Below are 13,616 nucleotides of genomic sequence, written 5' to 3'. Positions count from 1 at the left end.
CCAGTGACCAGACAATACATCTATAATCGACATGAGACCATATATAAACATTATATAAAAAAATAATTTTAATTAGAAAATAATAATTCATAATAATAAGTGAATCAATAAGGGAGTTTCTCATACAGAAATCAAATCAAAAGTCCACACTTAGGCAGCTCCACCTCTATGGGTAGCCCTTTCCTCTAGTGTGTCCGTACGGAATAACAGATCTAACGTGTGGCCTACACGTTAGGCTAGCAACGCCCCTGCTAGCTGAGGTCTGAGCCAGATGCATCTAGGTTAACGTCATAACCGCCGTTAACTACGATTTTCTAATACGAGCCTCCCAAACCAATTCAAAACATATAATTTCAAATACAACCAATTTTCGATCTTTCAAATATATACAGTATCAAATCAAACCAAATAATACTCTCTTATCAAAAGTCCTTTTCAATCATATGAAATGTCAAATATACTTTACACATTCATAGTATATGAGTGAGTATTCACAATACTTTAATGTTTCAAAAACACATATTCAATAAAATCGAATATTCTAAAATACTACAAAACTTCATCAAATATGTATATAGTCTCATGTGCAGATTAAAAATTCGAATTTCACAAAAATAATATTTAGTTCTAATAAATCAATTATTAAAATCAATTCAAATCCTTTGTTAATAACTTGTAAGTATAGTCATAAATTCAAGCAGTATATATCAAAATAATTATAGATGTAAAGCCAAATAATTATAAATGTAAAGTCTACTCACAACTTGGTCCCAGGGGGCCGAAAAAACTGAAACCGGAGTGGCAAATTAAAAGGGTGAAGATGGTTGGAATAGAATGGATCGAAAGGACGTAGAATCTAGACCGAGGCAGTAGCAACAACTCCAACTAATCCCGCAGCAACAACTTTGTAATAGTCACAGCTATAGCGGCTAAAATAGAATGGAAACAAGGTAGCATAAATGGAATAGTAGCAGAGCAAAAGTGGAAACGATGCAAGTTTAAGGAAAAGACCTAAACCAAAACAAAGGCACTATTCGGCGGCGTTTTTCCAGAAACCACAACGGTGATGGCAACCTTAGCTCCGATAAGATGCTTAAACCGGAAGCATAGGACCAGCAACGGCGCCAGCAAGGAATGGCTCTGACGGCGGCCGCAGCTCGAATGTGACCTCCTTCCCCAGCAACGGCAGCAGCAGCGGCAACACACCACCGTTACCCCTCTTCCCGGCGACGAGTTCTGTTATATTCTCCTTCCCCTTTCGCGAAGTCTCTCCCTTCTCTCTCCTCGTGCTTTCCTCAGTGACGGCGACTTGGCATGGCGGCTGTTGAGGCTCAGCGGCGATGGAGACAAGGCGCGGCAGCTGTAGCAGTTTGACGGTAGCGAAGCAGAACGGCGGCAGTCCTTCTTCCTCGTCTCTTCTCTCGCGCTCGTCCCCTCTCTCAGAGGCATCTCACTCAGTTCTGGCCTCTGATGGCGATGCGACAGCGGCGAGCTGGACGTGGCTGGCGGCGACGCGACGGGACACGAAGGGCGAGCTCCAGGCCAGCGATGACGAGGCACGGCTCTCTCTCTCCTCGCATGGTGGCTCGGCGTGGACAGCTCTCTCCTTCCTCCTCCCTTCTCTTCTCACGGTCTCCCTTCTTCTCTCTTTCCCTTTTCTTTCTTTCTTTCTTTTTCCTTCAAGTCTGTGTGTGTGCTGTGAGGAAGAGGGTGTGAGGGGAGTGAGTGTGTGTGCGGTAGTGAGAGGTGAGTGTGTTAAAAGAGGGTTAGGGTTTGGTTTGAAAAAAAAGAGGAACAAGGGGTATTGTAGGGATTTTACATAATTATTAAATACTGATATAATAATTGGCGTTTTTACTCTAAAATAATTACTTTATAGTTTTTATATTTACTCTATTGTTAATAAAAAATAGGACAAATCACATAAACAAATTAAATGGGTTTTAACTTTACATAAATGTCCTAAATATAAAGAGTTAACACGAATGTCCTAAAACTATATAAATTGAAGCAATATAATTCAATTTATACTAATATCATATAAATCGAATTCATATGATTTGAATTAATTAGTGTAACAACAAATAAATGTAAATCAAATTCAGCAGTTGATAAACTATTGTAAATTGAATCTAATCAATTCGATTTACTTGTATAGGCATATAGTTTGATTAAATCGAATTTATTTAATTTAATTTATTAAGAAGTATGTGCTATATAAATAGAATCAAAACGTAAAGTGTTTAAGGGTCCGTTTGGGAAACTCTAGAAGTAGTTTTTTTTAACTTTTGACTTATAAAAAGTAGTAGTATTAATGTCAGGTGCAATTTTCAAAACCAAATTGTAACTTTCTAAGAAGCTATTTTGGTGCTTATAGAGAAGTTAAAGAAAATGACTTCTCTCATAATACTTCTACTTTTCATTACATTTCTTTAAAAGAAGCACTTTTAGAGTTAAAAATCCAAACACAAAATAACTTATTTATAAGTTACTTTTAACAGAGTCATTTATTGTTTAAGTTATTTTATAAAAAAAAACTTAATTAAGTTAGTTACCCAAACTGGGTCTTAATGGAGTAGAAATTATTATAATGGCGAGTGAAAATAGTTTTTTTTTTTTTTTAAATAAAGATGTATTTGGAGTTGTTATGGATATGATGGTGTTCACTCAGACTGAGGTGTATATATGTGCTTCTAATGGACATTGTTAATTAATAAAAATAAGATGTGCTAAAATTTTTCATGCGAATATGTATTAAGACTAGAACTTAGAGAGATTCCACATTTTTATTATGCATGAATAATATAGCATCTGGTGAATGACATTGATAATTGATAATGACCCTTAGAGCCAAATGGTTGAATCACATCCACATCTTCAAAAGTAGCTAAATAAATACAATTTACTCTCTAAATATAACCAAATTAAAAAATGGACTAAATAAATTGTTCTTAATATCAAAGCATCTAGTTTAGTTTTTCTGCAATTTCTAAGTCACAACTTTATATTAAGAAAAAATTTAAGCCTTGGCTTCATCATAGATACTCATGAGCCTTTCCATAATACCTGTTAATCACATGACACTGCCACAATACAAAGAATTAATTAGAACTTATCATTTTGATACATAAATTAAGCTGTTATCATTAATATCTAAAACTAACCTTCTTTGATACAGGAGGAGAATCAGGACTTTGAACAGGATAGAATTTGTAAACTCTCATATTTTTAAATGCAACTTTAGTTTCTTCACTCATTTCTTCAATGACTTTTCTTCTAGCTTCCCTTGCCTTAAAATCAGTGACAAAAATCAAGAAACAAAAAGAAAAAGAAAAACAGATGTGTATGTATATTCAGAACCAAAGAAAATTCATTATACCTCTTTATTAGCTTTCTTTTCTTCGCGTACTTTTTCCTTCACAAAATCCTACGACGAAAAAGAAAGAGAATCAGCCATTGAAATCAAGTTGAAAAAGTTAGTTGAAAAACTTGCATGCATGTATTCCTACCTTGAACTCATGTTTTCGATCTGCTGATAATTCCTCATCTTTTATGAGCTCATCACTGAACTCCTGTGTGGAATATTATTATAAAGCAAGAAATGTCAATGCTTTTCTAGTTTCTACTTAGAAATTTATCTTCTACTTAGAAAGTTTAACCGGACAAAATCATAAACATTAGAAAGTTAATCCGCCTTTACCTCAAGATCATTGAACTTCCAATCAAATGAACAAAAGACCTGCAAAATAAACAAATGTATCTAAACATGTCATGCAAAAATGGGGATCTCAAGCAACACACAAACACTGTTAAAAGTTTAAACTAACAATTTCTATAATAACAAGATTTAATTACTCTGTTAGTCCTTATAGTTTTACTGAATTTTCAATTAAGTCTCTATACTTTTTTTTCTTTTCAATTGAGTCCCCATATCATATCAGATTTTGTAATTAAATCTGATATGGTCTAAGGGCCCAAATAAAAAAAATATAGGAACATAATTGAAAATTTAATGAAACTATAGGGACCAGCAGAATAATTAAACCTAATAATAATTACCGGCTTTGGCTCTGTTGGAAATAGTATTTGAACCTCAGTACTTTGTTCAAGTTCATCTTCCTTTAATGGATGGTAGAAATCTTCAAAAAGAATGACAGTTAAAAGGAAACAAATTAATCAAATATTCTTTGTTCTATCTGATAGGAAATATCCAACATAGTGTGATCAATAATTAAGAAGTTAAGCCTCAAACTAATTACTACTCACATGGCAAGCAATACTCATACTTGATCCAACTTTAAATGTTTCAAAGCAGCCCTGCATCACATTGAGTATATCACACATAAAATCAAAACTTCTCTAATCAATAAAATATTATCATTTTGCAACCTGAATTCTGAAACAAGCTACTGATACTATACTAAGGTATTTGAATCAAAGATGGTGGCATACCTCCTTTGGGTGCAACTCAAGATAAATATTTGATACTTCAATCTGTCAATGTTGAAGAAGACAAATTCAGGAATAACCAAAAATTTCACAACAAAATCGAATAAAACAATTCCGAGGGTAGACGAATTAAAATGTGTACCGATCCTCTGAGGAGATGTATGGAATCCAATCCATTTTCATTTGTTTCATGGGAATAATCTCTTCAGTCTCTCTCTGAACAGAGGTAATCCCAATTTTATCAGATGGAGGAAAAGGTGACAATACATGTTTTTTCATAAGAAAATTGTAGCATTTTTAATAATATAGTGAAAACTTCAAGTTTTCTATTATCAAAATCAATATAGTTACAACTTACAAATTCAAGTTTCTTATGACCAACAATAGGTGAATAGAAGTCAAAAACCATATCCCAAAGGATAGACTCACAAGTCACTAATCAAACTATATACACAAATTGATATTGATTATATAGTTACATGGAACGCAATATATTCTGGTATGAAAATAGGTATGTGGTACACCACATGAAAAATATTTTATGTGGAGAGTATACTTATAGCGTTTCAGTTCATAGATAAATTGTAAATTGGTACGCGATACGTCACCTAATTGGTGAAATCATGTAACTATTGATACCTTGAAGCAATGATCAACTTAGCTAGAAGATTTTAATGTAGAGAAAGCGCGGCTTGAATTTAAAACTTACAGCAACAATAATAGGTACCAAGATAACTTTTTCTACATCTTTAAAGCAGACTTGTTGAGCTGCAAAACATGCACAAAAATAGTGACATTGCTAAGTGTTAACCTACATAAATATCTTCAATAGGGACACAAAGCGACGAAACAAACAACGACTATGCTACGTGTACACTAAAATTAGTCACCAAATCAATCACCAGTATAAAATACATATTGGAATACAAATTTAAACCACACATGTATTTATACACAAATACATTGGTGACTGATTTTAGTGGCTAATTTTAGTGTACGACGTTTTTGAACAAACAAATACTTACGCTCAGTACAACCAAAGAGGTAAACCTTTTTCCCATGCAAAACACCACCCTCTTCAAATGCATTCTGAAAAAGCAATTTAATAAGTTAAATTCTAAAGACCAAATACAGAACTACAAGATCAAAGGGGACTTTGTATTTGGTAGCCATACTCACTTCAAGATTAGAGAAATTCCACTTGTACTGATATACAGAATCCAATTGATCCCACTGGCATTATAATGTGATCGATGAGGTAAGCAAAAAAAAAAAAAAAAAGAAAAAGAAAAAAATACTAAAAAAAAAAAGAACAATCCGATAAACAAACCTCTGTTTCAAAAGGAATACTTCTCTCCACAAATCTTGCTAGAGAATACACATCAACAAATGTTTATTTATCAGTAAATGCATACATGTATATACATATATTAATGGATAAATTGATCACTATATATTTGTGTATAAATATATATGTAGCTTATATATTCAAATAAAAAAGCTTTCAAACCTTCATCATAACTTGATTGTGTAATTTAATCGAATAAATTTATTTAATTTTAAGTTTTGTTAAATCTAAATGAAATTGGACCAAATTTAGTCCAAGTTAACCAAATCTAAGCTGAACCAAGCTATGAACACTCTTATAATGTGTTGTTGGAACTAAAAGCATAACAAGTTAACAATAAATCAAAAGAAAATGCTAAGAAGAAACAGAAATGAAAGTGCTTAGAGAAATCATTATAGTTTTGTTTAGTGAACTATATCTTAAAAAAAAAAAACATCAACCTTGTTGAAAATCATCATGGAGATCAAACATAAAAATGAAGACGACAAGTATTTAGTTAACTATCAAAAACTGAAAAGAAAATCAGAAGTAAAAATGTAGAATACAAATTTGAAATTACTATCAAGTATCAAGAAAAAAGAAGCATCTATTATTCTCAATCAACTAGTTATGTTATAATGTGGAATGTCTGATTAAGCGAGAAGGTTTTTTGACATATAAGAATAAGTGTAAACAAGATTATTCATAGATTTTTTCTGAGCAAAGAAAACTGACAAAAGGAGTAAAAATAAAATATAGTATTTATAAAGTACAAGTACATTGTGTGTGTGCTAGCATTTATATTGTTTTTGTTTCTTATAACAAATTTCATGTTATGGTGTTGAACTCTTATTTTAAAAATATAACTAATCAATTAGTTTATTTAAAAGAAAATAAAATTAAATAACACATTTTTTAGAGAGTTGTTACCTAACAATGAGAACAAGAATTGAAAATATCATAGCACAAATGACAGAAGATTCATATGATGCTGCCAAATGCAAACAATTATAAAGAGGAAGTAAAATTCTAACTCTAAATACTAATTATCATATCATCAAACCATTAAACACATGGCAAAAGCTAAGAAGATAACATGCCAAATTAATCACAAGCAATAAGTCTCATAGACAATGAAACAAGAAAAAAAAGTGAATGAATCTAGATTTAGAGTTGATAATCTTACTTTAAATACAATGTAGCGGCCATGGTGCTTTGATGGTGACATGGTACTGAAATAGAATTACTGAAATTAGGGATTTGCATGAAATATTAAGAGAATTATTAGTGAAAGTAAAGATAATTGAGAGAGAAGAAAAGAATGACTCAAATATTTTGTAATGGTTAATTTACATTTTTACCATTTACTTTTATTGATCATAAAAATTTGAACAATAACAAATTAATGACAAATTAATCACCTATTATCTATCTTAAAGATAATAATATTTTTCAAACAAACAAGAAAAGGTAAAATATAAATTTTAAACAAAATCAGTAAATCACAATAAATTTCACAAAATTTTTGACTGAAGTGGGAGAAGAAAGCTAAAGAGGATAGAGTAGAACATAGAACTAGTTCACATGCAACTCAGAAACTCAGAACTGAAGCGAACCTCGTAGCTCTTAAATTGTGTCAACAATACGAAGATGCCATTGATTCTTTGTCCATGTAAGTCTCTCTGCTTTCCCAATTGGACTTTACCTCTTAGCCATGACACTGCTTTTCGCAACAATTTCCATAGAAACCCCATGAAACTCCCATATACAGAACGCGATAAATTTTCAATTTTGAGAGCTGCCCATGTTGAATTTTCCTCAATCAGTGAGAAATTTGATGGCTTTTCTAGTAATCAGTCATCTCAAGAAGCTCTTGATGGTGAAGGGACCCAAGACCAAGAGCATGCTAAGCTTGAGTTGCGCAACAAGCCTTCACCAACTACTGCAAAAAATGAGGTTGTTAGGGAATCAGAGAGAGGTTCTACAGAAGATGAAGCTTTGTCGCCATTTTTGAAGTTTTTCAAAGAGAATGGTTCTGTGGAGGAGAGAAAAGAAAATGGTGGGCTGTTAGAAGTTTCCAAGGAAAGAGATGATATGGTTGATGAGAGTGAAGAAGCTAAGAAGGATAATGCTGAGTATTATGAACCAAAACCTGGGGATTTTGTGATAGGAGTTGTTGTTTCGGGTACTGAAAGCAAGCTCAATGTCAATGTGGGTGCAGAATTACTAGGTACAATGTTGACAAAGGAGGTGCTTCCCTTGAATAGTAGAGAAATGGAACACTTGCTATTTGATTTGGAAAAGGATGAACAGAATTTTAATGTTCAGGGTAGGATGGGAATTCTGAAGAATGAAGATGCAATCAATGGGATTCCGGTTGCACAGGTTGGAACTGTTGTGTTTGCTGAGGTTCTTGGTAGAACACTTACTGATAGGGCTTTGCTTTCTAGCAGAAGGCTCTTCCGCCGCATCGCCTGGCATCGACTGAGGCAGGTTTTTCTCTTTCCGACATGCCCCATAAAATGCTTAATATATAGTTCATTGGAAATTTATAGAATTTGTAAGTTGGATGTGATCATTCTTTTGGCTAGTTAATTGGAAACTAGGTAGCATGGACATGACACTAACAGATGAAAATGGCAAATTCTGAAGATCATGACCTGAATTTAGAATACAACTTATAAATATATCTATGGAAACAGCCATATTGATACAAAATTTTTTTTGAAAAAATTAAAGTAGAAGGGCTAGGAGTATCTGTCACCAATACAGCAAACCATTTTTTAATTTTATGCTTCCTAGGCTGATAATGTTGGAATTCTTTCCCTAGTATCATCCATGTTAAAATGTCAAGAAAGATATCCGAGAGCAGAAGTTTACCTGAATTTGACTGATCTTTTGGTTATTGATCCAAAAGGCCCAAACCGATATATATGTTAGAATATAAAATAGCTAATATGATTATACTTATTTATATACAAGTATATAGCCTACAAAATAGACAAAGAAATAAATTTTCCTAACGGGGTATTATTTCATGCTGAGAGTTAGAAAAAAATTTTGCATGTATGCTTTAGTTATAGTCAGTAAGGAACTACAAATAATGGCAAATATAATCCTTTCTTTCATTTGAGAATCACATTTTCCAATTTTAATCTTTTGGGCAGATAAAACAGTATGGCGAACCTATAGAGGTTAGAATCACAGAGTGGAATACCAGGGGACTGCTAACAAGGATTGAGGTCTGTGCTATCAAACTTAATCTTCATGTTTATGTAACACTCGAGTAAATGTTTATATCCTCTTGAATTTCGATATGCAGGGCTTGCGGGCTTTCCTACCTAAAGCTGAGCTTATGAAAAGAGTAAATAATGTTAGCGAATTAAAAGAAAATGTAAGTTGCAGCCCTGAACTTCTCTCCAAAACAGGAAAAAAATTCTTGTTTTGCATCAACTACTTATCTAAACCATCTTTGTTCCATGTCGAATATTGACACAAGTATCTAACACAGCTCTCCTCTTTTAGCTTGCCTTCGAGTCTTCGTCGTTCTTACATCTGTTAAATAATGTTAATAACAATGATCTAGGTGGGACGATGTATATATGTACAAATTACTCAAGTAGATGAAGACACAACCAATTTGGTACTTAGTGAGAGGGAAGCTTGGGTCAGTACTCAAAATCTTTTTGTTACCATTTTTTCTGCTTAGCTTTAACATTTAAATGTTGGATTTATTTTATTTTGCGATGCTGTTCAATGAAAATGATGCTGCAGGAAAAGCTATACCTTCAAGAAGGAACACTTCTAGAAGGGACTGTGAACAAGATCCTTCCTTATGGAGCCCAAATAAGGATAGGAGAAACAAATAGATGGTGAGTGATAGGTTGGATAACATAGTTGTTATTCTTTAGTCATTTGGGGAAAATGTTAATTCTTTTAGTACTTCATGAATTTAAATTGTTAGGTTGAGATTATCAAAACTGTGTGTATGTTAAATTCTTTGTTGGATTCCTTTCAGTGGATTGCTGCATGTTTCAAATATCACTCGAGCCGAGATTAGTTCTGTTAGTGACATACTTTCTGTTGATGAGAAGTTGAAAGTTCTGGTGGTGAAGTCAACGGCTCCTGATAAAATCTCCTTGAGGTAATTAAAATTGAAGTTCTCCTCCCAATATAACATAAACTCCTTACACAATTAGGCATCCATCATAAACAAGCTTTTGAAAGAGGGAGAAAACAAAATAGGGTAAGTAAAAAATATCATATATTTTCCCTGGTATTTCTTCTTAGTCATGTTTTTCACCGAGGTTTCTTGCAAGTTAAGGTTAGCGTCTTCGAGCTCACTTTGCTCTTTCATCTTTATCTTTAGATATGATTTGTGCAATTGGTTGCAACAAAGGTTGAGTTGAAGGAACCTCAATAGACCACAACATAGTGGTAAAAATAAAAATGCTGCTGATGACAATTTGTCTTTCTATCATGCAGCATTGCAGATCTTGAAAGTGAACCTGGCCTATTTCTCTCAGATAAACAGGTACTTATTTTGTTTATGTATTCTTTTCCTTATTATTGGTTGAGTTCTTTTATGGTGCAAGAGAGATTGATCTTGAGATATGATTTTTTCTTCTTTCACAGACAGTGTTTTTGGAGGCTGATATGATGGCAAAGAAATACAAAGAGAACATACATCACAATCATCATATCATCCAAGAATCAGAGCCCCTCCCAAATAGTGTCTTACCTTTTGAGAATGAAACACTTTATGCCAACTGGAAGTGGGTCAGGTTTGAGAAATAATAATGAAAACAAGCTCACCTTCAAAGAAAGCATAGTTATTGATAGGCATGCTCAATCGTATTAATGATGGACCTTAAGCAAGCACGCCATTTTCAATGGCAGTGTAACAGAGACACTTTTCCTTACAAGAAAGCATCATGGGCCCCAATTGAAGAGGCTTATGACGCAGCCCTTGAACCGCTTAAATTTCTCCGAATTTCTTGCCCTAGCTTTTCGGCTTATCATTTTATGATTTATTTTTTCAAACCATATGTAAATTTTGATGAGTGTAATTACATTTGTATACCAGAAATGATCGTGATTGCATTTATTAAATTTGAACATTGATGCTTCTTTGATCATATTGAGCAGGTTAAAATACCACTAGTAATAAGTAACAACTAATTAGTAATTAGAGTTGGAAAAGACGTGAAATCAAAACAATGTATATCCAAAAACCTTTGTTTATAATTTTTAACTATTTTCTCGACTGCACCCTTGCCACCGACAAATACATATATAGAATTGGAAATAAGACTCGAAAACTTCCAAACCCCGAAAGTACCAACCCTCAATAATCCAAATCTGACCCAAACTTCCCCAGCAACAAAGACTCAACAATGGACACATCCTGTTCAATAGCACCCGGACACAACCCTGACCTGACCTGACCTGACCTCAAGACTACGATGCATGAGGGGAACATCCCAAAACGGCGGCAGAAAAAGGTCAACAACCTAACTTTTCATGTCGCCTAGCAAGGAAATGTGAATCAATGATATGATTCAAGAAGAGGGACTGGGCTCTTCGTCCTTTTTCTCTGATTCTGTATCGTTTTTCTTCTCAGCTGATGCAGGTTCGGGTTCTGCAGTTTTTTCTTCGGATTCCTTTTCAGGTTTCTTTTCTTCACCTTCTTTCCCTTCAACACTCAATTTCTGAAGGAGACCGGCAGTATCAGATGCTTCAGCATTTTCGGCTTTGCTTTGGGACTCAGCAATTTCTTGGAATGTTTCCATGAATGATTTGCAATCTAACAGAAGGACATAAAAACAAAAACAGTTAAACAATGCAATAAAACCATGTCCAAAATAGTAAACTAAGTAAAGCAGAGAGTAACAATGTTATTTGTTGTCTGATGCAAAGTGCCCTCATACAAGGGGCATCTTAGTCACAAACAGTAGGCATATTGCCCAAACAATTTCAAACGGAATGGACGGCCATCTACCTTAATATCAACAAAAAGAAATTGACACTCATAAGTCAGCGAATAGCAGGCATTTTGCTGTCCTATCATAACACTATCTCAGAAAAGATGCTCACATATACGTGAGTGTATTTCAAGGAGTTACTACAAAAGATGCATACTAAAGTTTGACAAACACAACTAATAGTTCACATATTTAGTTTCCTCCATACTACAAACCTCTTTAAATACAAAATATTAGAATTCTGAACAAAATATTATAATTGAACACTGAATCAAAGTTTTGACTATTGAATAAAACCTATAGCTACAAAGTAGGTCCATAAAATACAACTAAAAAAAAAAGGCATACTTACTTTCGATCGATGGAAACCGAATGCAGAAAAGCTCATCTTTCAATTCACCATCGGCGAAGTCTCTGGCATGCCAAACACATGATTTCTCGTTCCCGGAGTGCTCCTGCACACTCATCGAAGGTAGAACTACAAAATTCCAACAATAAACCGGTCGAAATTCAGATTACGGTGGGAAAGAAGAGCAAATAAATAAATAAAAGATGATCGAAGAGAAAAAGGAGCAACTTACTCAAATGATTGGCGCAGATCTTGAGCGTCTTAGATTGCCTCATGAGGAGGCGAACCTTTCCAGTTTCCTTGTGCTTCAGGAACTTCACTGTTCCAGCACCTCGCTCCTTCCATTGATTCCCGTCCTTATCGAATCGATATAGCTTGGATTTACTGCAAAACAAAATTAATTTAAGAAAACAAAAATTCAGTTAATGAATCGATAAAACGCTCAAAAGGTATTGAGGAAAAAAAAACACTGTTGAAATGCTTACAGATCGAGAATAGCATCTTCGTTTTCTTCGCCAGTGGAGACGGCGACCTCTTCGAGTCTGACGATCGGAGCTACCTGAGCTCCGGTGTCCTCGTCCTCGCCGGCGGGAGCCTCCTCCTCTTCGCGGTGCTCGGCTTCGGTGTTCGACATGCTGAGATTTGAGAGAGAGAGAGAGAGAGAGAGAGAGAGCGCGCTAGGGTTTAGGTAAACAGGGTACAGCGAAAAATTGCTTAAATTATAAGCAGACTTTTGGGTTGACGGTTGGATGATTGGCACGTTATACACTTCACGATATTGATTTCCCTAACTGACGGTTGCGATCTGCTTCTATATCTATTTTTTATTTTTCGTAGAAAAAATAATTCTGGTACTATTTCCGAAATAAATTAATGTTCTGGGCTGGGTTAGCCTTACAACTAGGCCTGGTTTAGCTTTTAAGATTTGATCTCATACATGGGCCCAAAAGATAAGACGAGTAATGTAATTGTTGTGACAATATATTGCACTTGCTAGTTTTGTCAAAAGCTTCTCTCTAGTCCTCAACTCCGTAGTGGATTTTAGGGTTTGTTGCGATAACCGAAGATAGCCCCATGAGAGGTGGCTTTGTGAGAGGGGGAGCTGCTAGACCGCATGGGCCAAGGCTGAGCGCAAGGTCGGAAGGAGAGCTGCTACACAGGTCTTTGAAGAAGGTGAGAAAGATAGCAGAAGAAGAAGAATTTACTGGAAATTCTACACCAGTAGCCAGAAAAGAAGATTGGATGGAAGAAGAAAGGGGTACTGAAGGAGCAGAAGCAGATATACATGTAATCGGAGTGATGAGAGCAAACAATGAAGAAAACAGCAAGAGATCATTTGCCCAAGCTGTCAGGGCAGGTAAAGCACAACAAGGGGAAAGTGGAAAGGAAGCAGAGAAGGATTTTCAGGAGGACAAAATGGAAGAAGAAAGTTCTGAGGAGAGTGACGAAGAACAGGAAATTAGCATTGAAAAAACTGAAAATGGGGTATACAATCTGGTGATCAGCA

The 13,616-nt window shown here is 34.6% G+C and overlaps 2 protein-coding genes and 1 pseudogene across 2 annotated transcripts; 1 reads left to right on the top strand and 2 right to left on the bottom strand.

Annotated features, from left to right (window-relative positions):
• Nucleotides 1-2,789: 2,789 nt before the first annotated feature.
• On the bottom strand, nt 2,790-5,965 carry LOC112749455 (protein HEAT INTOLERANT 4-like; annotated as a pseudogene).
• A 1,310-nt stretch (nt 5,966-7,275) lies between these two features.
• On the top strand, nt 7,276-10,914 carry LOC112751978 (protein PIGMENT DEFECTIVE 338, chloroplastic). The gene is made up of 8 exons (XM_025801329.3): nt 7,276-8,269; nt 8,944-9,018; nt 9,099-9,170; nt 9,363-9,443; nt 9,551-9,648; nt 9,795-9,920; nt 10,262-10,310; nt 10,412-10,914. The coding sequence occupies exons 1-8, from the start codon at nt 7,427-7,429 to the stop codon at nt 10,571-10,573; spliced, it is 1,506 nt and encodes a 501-aa protein (XP_025657114.1). The 5' UTR covers nt 7,276-7,426; the 3' UTR covers nt 10,574-10,914.
• Nucleotides 10,915-11,000: 86 nt separating this feature from the next.
• Nucleotides 11,001-12,930, bottom strand: LOC112751979 (ran-binding protein 1 homolog b). Its single transcript, XM_025801330.3, has 4 exons — nt 12,595-12,930; nt 12,342-12,493; nt 12,113-12,238; nt 11,001-11,582 (listed from the first exon to the last, which is right to left on the bottom strand). The coding sequence occupies exons 1-4, from the start codon at nt 12,741-12,743 to the stop codon at nt 11,338-11,340; spliced, it is 672 nt and encodes a 223-aa protein (XP_025657115.1). The 5' UTR covers nt 12,744-12,930; the 3' UTR covers nt 11,001-11,337.
• Between the last annotated feature and the right edge of the window lie 686 nt (nt 12,931-13,616).

The sequence above is a fragment of the Arachis hypogaea genome, chromosome 15 (genome assembly GCF_003086295.3).
Source record: "Arachis hypogaea cultivar Tifrunner chromosome 15, arahy.Tifrunner.gnm2.J5K5, whole genome shotgun sequence".
Lineage (NCBI taxonomy): Eukaryota > Viridiplantae > Streptophyta > Magnoliopsida > Fabales > Fabaceae > Arachis > Arachis hypogaea.
Note: the sequence above shows the minus strand (reverse complement) of the source record. Positions and strands in the feature narration are given on the sequence as shown.